The sequence below is a fragment of the Phymastichus coffea genome, unplaced genomic scaffold (assembly GCF_024137745.1).
Source record: "Phymastichus coffea isolate CEN01 unplaced genomic scaffold, Cenicafe_Pcof_1.1 PCOF00074, whole genome shotgun sequence".
In the NCBI taxonomy this organism is placed as follows: Eukaryota; Metazoa; Arthropoda; class Insecta; order Hymenoptera; family Eulophidae; genus Phymastichus; species Phymastichus coffea.
In genome coordinates, this window is record NW_026706885.1 from 1,224,576 (window position 1) to 1,241,303 (window position 16,728).

The 16,728-nt window shown below is 42.3% G+C and overlaps 1 protein-coding gene across 9 annotated transcripts in view; it reads right to left on the bottom strand.

Annotated features, from left to right (window-relative positions):
• Window positions 1–13,220, bottom strand: part of LOC131668178 (actin-binding LIM protein 2) — a 29,390-nt gene extending 16,170 nt beyond the window's left edge. For 4 of the 9 annotated variants that reach the window (XR_009302246.1, XM_058942114.1, XM_058942116.1 and 1 more), the window contains exon 1: window positions 3,951–4,687. Coding sequence is in view for 8 of the 9 variants with exons in the window: in XM_058942114.1 (XP_058798097.1) it covers window positions 3,951–4,074 (124 nt within the window). In the remaining variant the exon portion in view is untranslated. Of the gene's footprint in view, window positions 1–3,950; window positions 4,688–9,269; window positions 9,323–12,689 lie in introns of those variants that run through there. The other 5 variants (XM_058942115.1, XM_058942113.1, XM_058942111.1 and 2 more) reach the window with 3 other exon arrangements.
• Between the last annotated feature and the right edge of the window lie 3,508 nt (window positions 13,221–16,728).

Genomic DNA, 16,728 nt, shown 5'->3' on the forward strand with positions numbered 1-16,728 from the left:
AAAATTTTTATCTTTTTTAAAATTATTTGCAATTTATTCAGTACTTTAGCGGATTATAAAATCATCAGACTAACAATCGACTCACTAAAAAATTCGTTAAATTTTCGTGCACGCTCGTAATACGCTCTGAGATATATATGTTAATGCGATCCATAAAGTGGACTAAATAGGATGTCGTCGCTCTGCCTCTCCCTCTCCCTCTCCCTCTCTCTCTCTTTCTCTGTCAACTCACATAACTCGCATATGTGCGAGGTCAAAAGCGTTCGCGACCCTAGATCAGCAGCTGTACGCCGCATCATCACCCTTTCTCATGATTCTCCGTTCGATCAACATGCATGCCACGTTTTCATATTTTTAACATTTTAAATTCAGTGAGATTCTGACTGTACTTATATATTTGTGTACAGTGGCGCTTATACCGATTCTTTACTTGAGGTACGCTCTCTAAAAAGAGTTTCATATGTATATAAGGATAAAAAAAATGATAAGTTATCTGCATAGTTACGTGTTCCATTAAGAGCCCGTCATGTTACATGTTTCAAGTATATTGTACACTGTATCACCCGATTTTTCAAGTGCTTTTAAGTGGAAAGATTTTTTTTTAATTCCACACATTATTTCAGTAGGCACGCACATTGCCGGAAAACTATTTTGGATGATGGTGATTCATAAATGAATCCACAGCGATTGGCAAATCCAAACGGTTTCGATATCAGTTGTCGAAAAAAAAATGTCATCATTATCGCACACTTCTCTCGCTTGCATTCCGCAAATAGAGTGTGCTATCAATTCGCCGATAAAACTTGGAGTGAAAATCAATTGTAAAGTGGTATTTACACAGAAAAACGTTGGTTTTTCTCTCGTTTGGCCGCCTGGACAATTTTACACTCTTTGGCAACGACAACAAACACTTGTTATCGTGGAGGCGCAGTAGATGCAAACGTTATATCACTATAATGTTGGAACGTTACGGCATAATCGTTCGCTTCAGCTATTGAGTATTAATTATTTGCAACGAGTGCGTAACGAAGTATACATTTACAAGACTACGAGCAGAAGTTATTGGCAATCGGCATGAATAAGTCAGCGATGAAAATGGAAGATCGAAGAGATCGGTCGGCAGGGAAGTATACGTTTACAAGACTACGATGGAAAGTTATTGGCAATCGACACGAATAAGTCAGCGATGAGAATGGAAGATGAAAGAGATCGGTTGGCAGAGAGAAGAACGCGAGCTATGCCAAAGACACCGGTACGAAGTCGAAAGGGCGGGCGCGCTCTCGTTCTCGCGTCGCGCACGCGGAAGTGCATCGCGGAGAGAGCAGATCGAGTGAAAGCGAAAACGTAACGTGCGTCGGGCGCGATGCTCATTGTGCGTGCCTCCGTTTCTCGCCGATCTACCAGTTCGCACCCGGCGCGCAGATTCTCCCTCCTCGAGATTACTCAACGCAAGAGGCGTCCGCGACGACGGGCTTCCTTTTTACCTGTTCCACGCGGACTTTTGCATATAATCGAATCGGAATTGCATTGCCGGCTATAAATAAAACTTGATTTACGTTGGCAAGCTCGCTCGCAGTTGAAAACAATTCCCCGAACGTATCCGCTTGTATTGAATGTCGTTTGTATTTATTAGCGGGAACGGCGTTAGAATGCGTTTGATGAAACGAGCAATGCTCGCTGGCTAAATAAGTTTCGGTTGATCGCGTCAAGCTCCTCGTTCCCGATATATTTTTAGAGAAATGCGAAAGCCAATCGTGAGTCACTCGCCGCAATCACGGGCCGTACGAATAACGAAAGAATACGCGGCAAGCTGACGATATGAAAGCAGAGGAAAAATATTTAACGATGAGCAGGCGTACAAAATGCCGTCAAATTTTTATCCATTATAATAATAAAGTTTCTTATTGGAATCGATAAAAAGCCCGATGCACGGTCGCAAGTCATAGAGCTTACGCTCGGCGGAGAAATCCAATTATCGGAATGGGCAAGTGTAAAACTTTGCACCGAGTGCATTCTCGACGAGCCCGCTGCGGATAAAAAGGAAAGCCAGTCGACGCGAGCAAAGGAGATCGCTTGGGCAAGCCGAGCGATGCAGACTTGGCGGTGTGCGTTCTATTGGGCGGCGCACGTGTGCGCGTGCGATTCGGCTAATTGAAACGGGTTTCGCAGCCTCTTATTTCACTCAGCCAAAGACCAGCGGCAGCTAACTCCGTTATGCGTCTCTGCTCTTCCAATTGGCTTCAATATCATTCGATGTACGATGGAATGCGTGCGTCGTCCGAAACACTCGCTCTTTTTCGGCTGTTTCCGAGTCGTTGCGTGGCATGCAAACATTACCTACATTTCCGCCGCTCTCTCAAGCATTAGAAAGCTCGGGTGTCGACTGGCAGAAATTACCGTTTTCAAACTTTCGACGGGAGCTTCTTGCGCAGCTGATAGAACTCGCGAAAAAATGCACCTTGCCGTTCAATCAAACGTGCAAACGTGTTTCATCGGCGGCGACAATCTTCGAAACAAAACAAAAAAAAAAAAATTACGCCGCGGTATATTTAGAAAGATTGGGTTTCGCACGTTTAGCACTGCTTATGCGCACTACATACATTGTTTTATTTGCACGCATACCAAGGTGTCGAGTTTTAATTATGCACACACGGAGAAGCAGTAGCTCTCTTCTTACACACGGACTCGTGCTCATGGCGGCACGTACGCACTGCTATCGCTTTACTACGTTTTGCAAAACCGCACTTACAATGTCAAAGTTTACCTTTTATTGCGCCTTATCGTTGACAATTGCATGATCGTTATTCTGAGAAAGTTGAGGCACTAATCTACTTTCAATGAACAATTTTCAATTGCAAGCGCATTTTCACTTTGTTATATCTCCTTCGCTATCTTTTTTAGATTCTTTCGATAACGATGCCCATGTCAAAAAAATAATCGAGCAAGAATTTTAGTCTACCCCGCATTTTCACATCATCCAGAAGATGAACCCCGATAAAGTTTCTCTACATTTCAGAAGAAAAAAAAAAGACGAGCAAAACAAACGTTAAGAGCGTCAGCGTGCAGATTAAATCCAGCGGAGACAGAAGAGAATGTACACGCGTAAATCCGACGCAGCATCCGTGAAGTCATCGTCTCCACCGAGAAATAATATTTTTATAAAAACGGCAATGAGGCGAGAGCCCGGGAGCCGAAATAAAAGAAAAGCACACGAGCGACTGAATAACGGACGCTGAGAAATTCGTCCTAAAAGTTCTTAAAAGTCTCTCCGGATAGGCAGTCGCTGTACGAAAAGAGTTGTCGAAGTTCGCGCGGCTTTTCCAACAGCTGCCGATCAAAGAGAAGAACGACAGTCTCAAGAAGGACGCTTCTTTTTGCTTTTTGAAAGATTGAGGATAGGGCAGGCGACTTTACAGGAGAAGGCTCTTTTGTCTGTTGACGTCCTCGCCAAATTTAAACGATTTACTTTTCATTCGACGGTAGTTAAACGAAGCGTCGCATTTTGCGCTGACAATCATTAAAAAAAAAAGTTTGTTAAAGACAGTGACGAGTCGTGTTGGTCATCGTTACGATTTATGACAAATGGCCACTTCTCTCCGCCAATAGAATTTACAATTGATTAATATTTAAGACGCTGATAGAATCAATTGGACCGCTGCTGCTGCTACTGGCGCGAGATCAAGTATTTAATTCGATCGAGCATTAAAAAACTGAAGTCGAAAAATGCGCGCGTTCCAAGAAGACAGACACATGCGCGCATTATAGGTAGTTAAGATTTATGACAGCCGGCAATTCGGTAACACAATCACGTACGGAGAACGGGTTAACTCGATCGTCTGAAGTTCGTATAACGTGTAGCTTTCTAAAAGCATTAGCCTGCGTGCGACACGCACAGCCAGATTCGTTTTTATATCTTAGCCGAAGTTAGGAATTACGGCAATATATCTCACCCTTCTTAAGGGGTTTTGGCGGCTCCTTGGGCTTGTCGGCGACGACTGTAGGTTGCTGCTCGCTCTTGTATCCATTCTTCTCACTGGCGATGAGATTCTCGCTTTGCCTCTTGGACTTCATCATGTATTATGTATTAGCCGCAAGGAAGGCAGGTAGAATAGACACCTCGTACACGCGCACACTCACAGTCACGGCGGCGGCGGCGGCGGCGGCGGCGGTGGCGACGGCGGCGCGATCGATTGCGTAAGGTTTTCAGGTCGCCACTGACGCCCACTGCGCGATCGTGCGACACATACGTGACTGTCACTGTTGCCCTTTGAGCTTCTCGGTTGGTCGGTCGTCGCCAACTGGACTTCCTCGCTTGTGTGGATTGTGCCGAACTTTACTTTCGGGGACGTCTGTCAGCGTCCAAAAATGTTGCGCGAAGAGATAAAGCCACGAGCGTGACGTTGTCAATTAGCCGGATAGCCAATCGAGCACGTTATCTTTATCGACGTTGCGATCTACCTGTTCGCACATCGTTTCCCTGGTAGGAAACTTTCGAAAAGCTACTCAAACAATCCTCACAAAAGAAAAAGCTCAAACTGTCGAAAAGTCGCGATGCGCGATCATAGCTTCGACAATATCGAAAGCTCACGCGAACGGTGTTACAAGCGTAAGCGAGACTCGCCGGCGACGATAGCAAGTGACGAGCGTCGACTGGTGTGTGTCTCGCGCGTCGGCCGGAGAATTCCCCCTACCCCACAACCTCCCGCTGAGCCACTGCCGCCGTCGCTGTCGCCGTCGCTGTCGCCGTCGCTGCCGCCGCCGCCGCCGCTAGAGTTGACTGACGTCACTTTATTCGCGACACACTCCTCGCAAAAGTTTCGCATGACACTCCGTATTGCGTTTACACTTATTGATTCTTCCTTTGCTCCTCGCACGTGGACGGGGGGAGAAAGAGTGGTCATCGATGATCAGCTGATCGTGCTTCGCATGTGCCAACTGCTATCGTAAACAGAGAACTGGTTCCCGACGTGAACCCACCAGTATTTCGTCGCGCTTCAAACGTAACGTCATTCTAGGCCTTCGCGCGTCACGAGCGTTTCACGGCATAGCACAATTTCGATTGCTCGAAATCCCGATTACTCAAACAGCCAGTCTCTCGGAGAACTGGAATTCTTCGCTCGCTCTTTCTGTCAATGACCACACCGGAGTGTATAATTTAGTACAAAAACTTCGATAGCATGCGGTTTCTAAAGTAAAGGTCTCCTCGAAAATAGATCGAGTTATTTCAGGCATTCCAGTTTTCGAAATATTCTTATAACTTCAGCCTCGCTAAGAATAACCTGCCAACGAACGAGAGGCAAAGAAATAAAAAAGCTACGTTTCATTGCCATTCCGGAAAGGCGCCACGCGGAATCGCATTTTAGGTAGAACCAGTTGCATGGGCTCTTCTTCACATTGCTCAAGGCGAGGCTCCATTTGAACGAGTGCTTCTTAAATATAGCCGGCTGCTGCCGACTTCAGTGGGAAACTTTGAAAAAACAGTACCGTTGTAGGTCTTCCGGTAATTGAACGTCCAAGTCCGTGAAAATATGCCCGATTGTATGTGTGTGTGTGTGTGTGTGTGTCGCACGCTGTTCTTCGTATTCTCGCACGACCACATTGTCCTCCTCAAGATTACTGAGATTTTCATGTAATTACGTTGTGATTCGTGTCATTTTATATCTAGCCGTGGATGTGCATTCTTTTTCGTACTATCAGTCATAGAACGTGCCAAGCTTGTTATTATCTCCCTCGTCAACGACTCTGTCATTTCTTAGATGCGAAAGTAGTCAACCAAACGCTATCAGAATGGAATGACGCTTTTTTTCAAACCTAAACTGCTGTACTTATTGCTCGTCATGTGCAAAGTGTCCGATGTCCCAGACAGTTGTTTATTATTAATTTTAGCTCTTCGCGTGTGCTCGTGCACAACATTCGTAATGTCCTCGACCCACTAAAACAACGCATTTAAAAACGAGCGCGTACGCGCATAAGTAGAAGACGCACTCGCGCTAACGATCTTCTCGCGCGAGCGAAAGCTAAGCTCGCTTTACACATACAGTGACAGGAGGAAGAAGAAGACCTCGCGTTCGACGAACAAACTGCATTCGCAGTATGGATGGCCACACTCTGCGATTATAGTTTGGTCGGTGTTGACGTGTGACGTCAGCTCACGTACACGAGCGGCAACGTTTGTTTTTTTTCACTTCGCGTAACAACCGTCAGCCTTGATCGCCATTGTTTGTCACGATGAGTACACACTCCGCGATGTATACTGGACCTTTAAATAAAGGCGTGTGTCGTTCTGCTGATCGCAGAAGTGCGATAACGTTTGCTTTTCGAAACTTTCACATTTGCGAAGCGACTTTTGTTTCCTTCAGCTCCTCTGAAAATTTACGTACTCTATTGGATTTCAAATGTTATTCTGGATTGTTGTTCATGCAAACATCAATGCCACTATAAATATCAATCTTCTTGATTGGTAGTGTTTCGCAAGTAAAAAAGAAAAAGTAGCAAAACCACTTTAACGGCCAAGTGATTGTGCAAAAATACGTTTTTCTCTACCTCTCGTGTCGCCAGCATTAGAAGGCTATTTGTTTAAAAACTGCTTTTCATTTAGAAGAAAAAAGTTTCTGAATAATAAAGAGTCTCACCAAGTAAACCAATGACGTAGTCACAGTAACCGGAATGCAAACCGATGGATTCTGAAACGACGGCACTCGAATGCACGCTATAATGGATTAGCATGCGCAGAAATCGCAGTGAACTTTCTGATTTTCTCCGCGCGCCGATGAGTCCTTATTGCAAGGGAATTGAAAACGGTGAACCGAGTCAATTTCTAAATAGTTGAATGAAAATCATCGAAGAGTGTAATTTTGCGAGTTCACGCTCGCGCAGAGCAATTTCGCCCCTAAAGCGACGCAAAGGTCATCACTCGCTTGGCTCGAGGCACGTGCAGTGACCGTGCTGAGCGAAAGACGTAATCGATAGACTGACGTTTTCGCCCCAGTTGGCTCCACGTGCGCAAGGCAGATATTCAGGTACGAGACGCCGGATAGGCTCGTCTCCGTAGATCAGAGAGCGCGCGCGCGCGCGGCTTTGACCTTTTCAGCTTTGCATTGAAAAGAAAAAGAGACTCTCTTGCGTAAGGCGGCTCTTTCATCGCCGCTGTTGAATATACACTGTCAAGGGGACGCGAGCTCTTCATTGATTGTCCATCTTTTTTAAATCTCCATGAAGTAGGGATACACCTTCGTTTCCATTGACCAATTGAAATTTCAAATCCAAATTGAACGCTCAAATAAATCTAAAAATAAGCGTGACGCTTGCTTCAATGGCATTTTTTGTCTTTAACGGAACATACTTGAGCGTCTGCAAAGAACGATTCTCAAGTCTTGTTTTTTTACTCGCAACGTGTGTTTGATTCTAATTTTTTTTTTCTTAGACTCGAGGCCGTAGCTTCGTTTCTTTTCTTTCTTATTATTTTTTAAATGCGGAGTACGAAAAAATGCATGAAATGGCAATTGAACGATCCATTCCGTGCATTGATTTTTACATCCTTCCTTTTTAACGGCTGTTCGGAGCAACGTTGCGCGTATGCGCGCAAGAAGTGAAAGCGGCTTGGAAAAGCCACGATGAGCATAGCGACATCAATCGGTAGTCCACGTGCTGTGGGCAGCGAGCTTGGAAATCAATTTGCATGTGAAGCCAGCCGCACGACGGTTACTGTTCTCTCTCGCGTGGGCGGATATGCGAAACGTAGCTCCGATCGACGAGGCTCTTCCGCAGCGAGCGTTACGTAATCTTTTACAATCCCATCGGCGCTCGCTCGCGCGCCTGTGTTTATATCTCGCCGTCGCATGCGCGTGAAATGAAAGAGGAGACGCCCGTGCACCTGATGTGCTACTTTTCCGCGCTTGACATATTCTTTTCTTCAAAACGGAATCGAGCCGACGTCCGCGCCCTCGATGTGTCTGTTAAACAGACCGGCCTCCCGCGGTATTTCTCTTTTGTCCGAGGAAAGCACGGACGCGAACTCTCGCTAGCAAATTGCTGAGCGGTTCCTAACCTCTTCAGTTCCAGCAGTGGCACGAAACAAATTGGTCCATTATCCAATCAATCGAGCCATCGAGGAAGCACTCTTTTTAGATTCCACGACGTGATGCTTTCACGAGCCCGAGCGGATCATTCGTATACGCATTATCATCAAGTGTTCATTGCAAACTTGACGTTCAAACTGCTGCGAGTACTACGATTGATTCAAGTGCCGAATGACTTTTTCACTTGTGACAGGCAATATAGTTCAGCTGTGAACGTGTGGGTTTTATCGCGTTACTTGGCTTCGTCCAATTTACCTTGTAACACATTCGAATTTAAATACGTTTGGATTCTCAGAATTAATTGTTGTACTATTTTTCGCCTCGGTGACAAATCGTACAACAATGCGATATCAGTGTTATCGGAATATCAATTAAAAAAGGCAACAAAGACTGCCAATAAGGCGAAGGAAAATAAAATCGATAATACAAGCTTGTAGGAAAGAAAATTTCAACTCAGAGCAGCGTTACAGCAACTATGCTGCGGCTGCTGCGACGGGGCCAATGGAGCTTAAATGGTCCCCTCGCTCCTGTACTCACCGGTAGATTATAACGCACGCAGAGAGGGGGGAGGGGCTGTGCTATACCCGCGCAAATCTGCTGTCGCTGTGTACGTGCAGCAGTGTGCGTTTCATTTCGCTCTGCACTCGAAAAATCAATACTTAATCGAAAGTTGACGACATGCCATTTAGACTAGCCAATGTTTTTTTTTTTTTCGAAATAAAACGATTTTTCCCCAAATGAGAGGGGCGATTTAACCATGACAAGATCCATTTGTATTCAAAGCTGTTATTTGTCTCTCCTCGAGTATGTTCTAAATTTAAAGTGCCTTATCGGTTGTTTCACTTTCGAGCAATCAGGTGCATATGGCAGAGTGCTTGAGGCGTCCCGCGGATCGAGAGGCTCCGACACCAATGAGCCGCGTATTATAGAGCCAAAACAAGATATCTATGAACGTTAGGATATTACTGTTTAGCAATCCTCGTGACAAACGATCGCCCAAGCTATTTCTGAAGCAGTTTCGTGGAACGATAACTCGGTGAATATCCGTTGCAATAACTTATTACTATAAAACATTCTACTGTCATACATTGTCACAGCGTTATTTGAAAATTTTATTACAACTTCTTTGCACATAGACGTTTGTTTGACAGTCACACAATTCGATATAATTGTTACCACTACTGTACTCACGCATTTTGCATTGTACTAAACAATATTTGAGCCCGACACCAAGTTCAACTCTCCTGAAATAAAAGGCAAAAAAAACGAAAACATTGAATTTTCCAGCCATAAAAAACAATAAACAAGAAAGCCGAGATAGAAAGAATGACAGATTCAGATTAGATTTTCATATTCACTTCGTAGATATATGTTTCCGGGAGAGAGAGAAATAATAAGTCATTCCTCTCGCGTAGGCTCGGAGAGCAAATTGATTTTCTCTCCCTCTCTCTCTCTCTCGCATCATTTTCCTTCTGTAACTCGTCGCCGTTTCCGTTCCATTAACGTATAGGTATACCACTGCCTTGCTTGCCGTATTCCTGGGCAATATTATTGACGTGCCGACGTGCTTCGCAGCTTATATAGCAAACGATATAACACGGTATGAACGCTCGCCATGTATACAGAGAAAGAGGAGAGAGAGAGAGAGAGAGAGAGAGAGAGAGAGAGAGAGAGAGAGAGAGAGAGAGAGAGAGAGGTAAATTGACGCAAGAGTGCAGTATATAGAAGTTGATGGCGCCGTCCACCGCCAATTTTACCACGATATATGGAGATGTCATTTGTCATCTCATTTTTGAAAAAAGCAATTCTTCCTTCGTTACGGGTTATTTCATCTCTGGCTTGGGAAAGTGCTTTCTCGAGCTAAGTGAAATAAAAGCATCCGAGCGAGCCACCGTTCATTATGACGTGTGCGTGTAAAAATACGCGAGAGCAACTTATGATTAGAGCAAATTAAAGGCTTGAGGTCGGTCACGTATGTTACGGCATCCTCAACGAGTCGCATTCTAACGAGCAGCGGAGTTTATGAATGAAAGGCTATCGTGTGAATCATCGCCAAGCTTCCACGAAGCAACTCCATGTGATTACCATTTTTCCTGAAGCCAACAGTCAATGAGCGTTGCTTCTCGTCCGACAACGCCATTGTGGAATGCGCACGAATACTTTGCATATAGAAATAGATTCAGCGGGGCGCGAGTGAGCGTGAAATGGGCAGGGCTGATCCGAAAAAAAACGATGAGGAACGATAGCAAACGGAAAAAAAAGAGTGACGCTCGGGAGCCTATTTATAAAGAGGAGGGCATAGAATATATGCGGTAATTAAGCGAGCTTTGATCGGCTGCTCTCCTCTCTGCCGGCCAATCTTTACAGCTACCGGCTAACTCGGTGCATTGGCCCTACGGCCGAAGACCGCAGATAGAAGAGGAGAAATGCGGGTCACGCTCAAATAGTCAGCGGCCGGTGCATCGACTTGCGCGCAAGCGTCTTTCCTTCTTTTTCTTTCCTCTGCTCTCCCCGGCCAACCGCCGCGGAGCCGAGCGGGAGCAAACTTTGCGAGCTGATCGTGTTTCGGAACACTTTCGCGACGGCACGCGTCGCGTGCCGACGAACGGACCCAGTTTCGTCCGTTCTCGCGGAGAGACGCTCAATGAAAATTGACAAATGTGCTCGCTCTCGCGGAAGAATGCGTCGACCGATACCCTGAAATTGCATTGCCCGCACCGTCTTCCATTATTTTTGTTTTCCTTCAAACTCGCGCGCGCTAAAATCGAGGTAGCGACTCTGTTATGATTTATTCCAATGCGACGATAAAAAGTAGTTTGCTAACTCGCGAGATGCACGAGCACTCAAAGCGTGCGGCCTAAGGAATAGAGCCACGCGGAAACGCGATGATCTCGGAAATGCGAGCTACGTCGGATTCCTGATCGACGGAGGGCTTCGTCGCTCGGATGCGAGTGCAGCTCTGAAGAATACACGGCCGAGAGGCTGAACGCCGGCAACGCAGTGCATCGACGCAACACTTTTAGAAAGATAATTTTACCGCGGCCGCAAGCCAAAGAAAGCCTAAAGAGAGAGAGAGGGAGAGAGAGAGAGAGAGAGAGAGAGGGAGAGAGGAGAGAGAGAGAGAGAGAGAGAGAGAGAGAGAGAGAGGAGAGAGAGAGGAGAGAGAGAGAGAAGAGGAGAGAGAGAGAGAGAGAGAGAGGAGTCATTCCAGAAGCTAGGCGCTTTTTTTCCCGCTCGGGGCGACCATATCGAGTAGCGAGCATGAAATCAAAACCGTGCGCCCGTCGCGCCAAAGCCAGAGGCAAGAAAAAAAAATAAATAAGAAACGGCCGGAACAAAGCGAGCAAAAGTGCAGCGTCGAGGCAGCAGTATGAATGAGGATGGAAATGGCTGGCGGAGAGATGGACTGTAACGTTTACAACTTTGCCGCCTTCTCCTTCTGACTCCTTCCTGCCCTAGATCGCGCGGATAAAAAAACAGCGCTCGACTGAGAGAAAGAGAGTGAGCAGCTATTTTTAGATGTTGTGTGCAAAGCGCATCGATCGCGCTTTTTATTTACCCTCATTGCGCCTGATAAAAGTCGGCCTATCACTCCTAATGGCATGGCGTCGCGGATGGATTCAACTCGTATACCGCAGCAAATCAATGATTACAGCCCCGCGTCGGCACACTCCGACTAGTCTTCACTATTTCATCAAGCCAATTCTCAATAATATCGGCACTTTTATGAGCTCTTCGTCTGCCAACCGATCCACGCCCAAATGCCTTCAAATTTTCATTGTTTCTTTATGTTTACAAATATAGCTGCGATAAGAGTATTCGGAGGGTAGCAAAGTAATTACTAGCTCGTTAAAATAACCGTTAATGTTTGATAATGGAGCAAACAAACAAAGAACAGAAATCACATCGTCTAACACGGGAATGCTTTTCTGTTTCGAAGCGAGCTATTATAATCATACACGTGGATGCGCAAGTCATTGCCTCGAGAACGAACGGTACAAGTACGAAATGTTCGATCTCCGGCGAGCCTGAGCATCGGCCTATCGGATAATGCCCGACAGAATGTTAGTACTTAATTATTGTTGAGCGCACGTGATTGATCGCACTTTGTTTGCAGCGAGAAAATAACGGAGCTAACAACAAAACCTGTTCGCGAATGCGTGGACAAACAGTCGGTCAACGTAATTTGGCGACGCATTCCATAAAAAAAGGGAGTCGACGGTTACAAGCTGGCCGGGCAAACAGTCATCGTCGGTAAGGTAAATAAAGTTTCGGCTGTCTGCGGGATCTCGCACCCGCGCGCTCTTCGCGACTACAGTCCTCGTCGCAGGCGACGAATACAAATTCAGCCTAATTATAGCCGGGGCGGCCTTTGTGAAAAACATCGGCTCGCCGGCTGCTGCTGCTGCTCCCGCGAGTATCGAGCGGAGGTGGACTGCTCTATCCCGAGGAGGCGAAGGGCGTAGTTCCGTTCGATCTCCGACTCGCTCTCTCTCTCGCTCTCTCTCTCTCTTTCTCTTTCTTTCGCACACGCTCCGTCTCTTTCTTTCGCTTCAAACGCCCATTCGCGGAATATGCCGGTCGAACACAGAAGATATATTCTGGACTTACCCATTGTGTCGAAGATTATAGCAGTAACACAGCAGCAATGATGGACCGGGCCAAAACTGGAGCGCACTCACAGAAACACACAAACACGACGGCGACGACGGCGATGAACTGCGGACAGCCCTTCTTCAGTTACGAAGCATTTCGCCTATGTACTGACCCGAGTTTGGCGATGCAAGAGGGGCACCTACGCACGTATGGCCGGCCGCGTTCGCGCGCGTATTTTCTCTCCACGAGACTGCGAAAGAGGAGAGAGAGAGAGAGAGCACTCGACGGCGAGTGTACTGACTGCTGCACGGCGTGCGATGGAGTGTGGTTTTGACGTAGGCGCCCCCGCCGTTGTGCAATTTAGCGACAGCAAGAAACGATGCTGATACTACTGCATTCAGCACTACTCCTTCGGGATGAGCATGGCTATATATTCAGCCAGTTTTTCGGACTGACTATATATTGTGCACAACGAGGTTCGCTCGTTCAGTCGCCGCCACTACTGCCGCGTTTAAACTGGTGTAGTCTCGTGCTACGCTAGAGCCGGGAGACGAATGCTACACTCGTGTTTGTACTACACAAGGTTTGTTCGGTTAGTACTCTTGCAAAAGATTGGCTTGTTCGTATCGACCAATCGTTTCTTACAATTCAAGTGCTAACCTAACCAAGCGCGGGAAAATTTGAAACATATATTATTTTTGAACGCTTATTTTATGTTCGCAAAACTTGTGCTTTTCCTAGGGTTATAATTAAAATCACATGACGAAAAATAGTATTTGTATTTAAATATAAAATTCAATTTTTGTATTATTCTTATGCTTGATCAAAATTAGTACATTTACGATACAAGTGCAGGAAAATAGATTCTGGTTTCGTGTGGCAATTACGCTCGAACGAAGCAACGGTAGAAACTCAAAAGAAATGAGAATCTCTTTCCTGAACATGTATGGTACAATATTTTTTGATACGACGCGTGCAAAATTCTATTTTGAGTATACGTTTTTAACCCATCACGTAGAAAAGTCGTACTTTATGGAATGCCAAAAGATAATTTCACGTTACAATTTTACTTACCTATTTTTAAGTAATCGGCTTTTCCGCAGCAAATAAAACTGTCGATGATAATTTTATTATTGGATTGATTTATATACTTATAAGTTTTCTTACGTAATATGAAAAATTATGGTAATTATCCAGTTAGATTGATGGAACAACGTATTGTTTGTTAACATGATAATTCTCGATCACAATTCATAGGAATCAGAGAAAAAGAACTTTTATGAAAATGAACGCATGCAATCTTTCGTTTAGATAAAAATAGAAAAATTAAGTTTAACAATGCTAGACGAACGAAGCTTTCAAAATATTACAAGAGAACTTAAAGATATATTTGTTGTGTAAACAGAACAATAATTCTCCTTTTCATAATATAATTACATTCGAACTGGATAATGAACTATATAAAAGAAGTACTGTTGGTTTAGCCATCGACTTCAATATTTGTTATACCAAGTATATTAAAAGTATACACAAAAATATAAGGGAGAAGAGATTGATTGCTAGGAATTTTATACGTTAAAGGTATTAATATTAAATTATAGTGATATTATTTCCGGCAATTTTAGTAGCTATATAATATATTATTATTATTTTTTTTTTTTTCAAAGTAAATGTTATTTTTAAATACTACCTCGAGTATTGCTTGAAAAATTTTTAGTAATATCATGATTTGGTATCCATTTTCAATAAATCTTATTTTTTCCTATTGAAAAGGCAACGGTAACAAACAGTAATAAATAAAGTACGTATTGTAAACAACAGTCTGTAAATAACAGTCTGTCACGTATTTACAAGTTGAATCTCGCGCATAATAAATGAAATGTCAATTATAGAATTTGGAAAACAGTTTATTCCGTCGTTTATTAAAAATATATATTATTATACATTATAATATAATATATAATATATATTATATAATAATAATAATATATTTATAATATATTTATAATACATTATTATAATAATAAAGTATGATATTTACTTTGAAAGAATATTGCACTTATTACTTGTCTCAGAAAACTATTACAGTAATGGAAGATTTGATAAAGTTAAACGTAATGGTTTATGGTACTATACATTATACAGATATTCTTTTGGATCAATGAATCAATTATATATATAACACGAGCGACTATTCTACCAGCATTGAAAAACTTTTCAAACAAAGAAATATATAAAGTATTGTAGGCCATACGGAAGCAAGGTAGAGTTTATTTGAAAGTAAGAAATTGGACAATTCTAACGAATCACGTTAATTCCACGTATATTATTTTTTATAAGAAAAAATTGGCTATCGATCGCTACTATTCGCAAAGTTCTTTAGCAGTTGGGGAATCTCGAATAATTTTACTGCTTCACATACGAAAATCACCTGATCACACGAATTATAAATATGTGACTCCTTTTTATATAAAAAATGCACATATTTATGATTTAATATGGTTCGTTAATTTAAGGTTAGTATAATCTTTTAAATTTATGTGTTTGTTGTCAAAATGTTCATATATTTTATAAAATTAAATAATTTTCTACTTTTCTTATAAAATATCTATCACTATACAATCATTACAATATTGAATGTTGTTTAAATATATTTTTCAAGGAGAAATATAGATCGAATGATTAAATATTATCAATGGCAGTTTACAAACTGTATTTAAATTTAAGTTAAATTTCATACAGCGAGAATAAATATGTAGAGAATGCACAATTCCTACGACAGCAAACGCAGTCTGTTTTTTGGTCAGGTCATACATATCAGTTCGAAATTCGGACTGGAGTATTTATTATTTGTTTGCTTACCTGTGAATAGGTACACGTTATATATATGGTTTTCATTAGAAAATAAATATATGTAAGTCTTTTGAAAGTAGATTGTTCAATTATTAATTCCAGTTCATTTCCGATAATTTGTAAAAACCTGGTAGACTATATAAATCAAAATAATTCAATAATGAGATCCCACTGATAAAATGTCACGTTGACAAATGTTGAAAAATCTAAAAGATACCTGAAAAATCTTAAAGTACATTTACATTTAATAGATATCGTGAGCATGTAAATTAAAGCACATCCCAATTTATATGTAAAGAATGTTCCATTGAAAGTTGTAAGAGTTTACATTAAGGTAAAAATTGAAAAGTTTCAAAGTAAAATTAACGAGGAAACATTGCAATCATCTTCATCATCGCAAGAATATATTGAAACAAGACAACATGAAGACAACACTAAAATGTTATGATATGTGAAAAAAAAATCGTGATAACGTATCGTGGTAACGTAAGTACTGCATTTCATGCAAGTTAATAAAAAAGGCTCGCTCTATGTGCAAGAAATACATTCAATGATACATAGAAGAGTTTCTTGAACTTAACATAATCTTTTAACTTGTGATTAACCAATTAGTAGTCCAGACATTCTTACGAAGTGCACGCACAAATTATTACCTATAAAAATACGGTCACATAGTAAATAAAAGAATAATATAAAGTTTATCTTTTGTTAACTTGATCGCACAGTAAACACTGCGAAAAAAAATACATCGTTGCAAATATAGGTTATTTAACAATATTTTCAAAACTATTGTTCTGATCTGAAAATATTAAATGTAAAACTTGTAGGTATTAAAAAGTTCTATTGATTGATTTGATAAAGTAGTTTGATTGTTTTATTACGACATTCAGAATGTTGTTAAAAAAACCATTAAAAATAGGATTTTCAGGAACTCGTCTATTATTTCAATTCACTCGTTTGGTACATCAGTTTTATTTAAGTACCTGAATAAAAAATTGAATCTCACGACTCTGTTATGCTTTTTAGCGTAAAATAACTACTATTAGAATTGTTCTTAATAACGTACTCCAAATAAAGTACAAAATAATTTTTTTACATAGTCCAGAAGTTGCGATATAAATATAGAAATTTTATTGACTGCGAACCATTTAAAGTATGCTTGAAAAATTGTCGAATACTAACAGGCGAAGCCCGAGTAGGG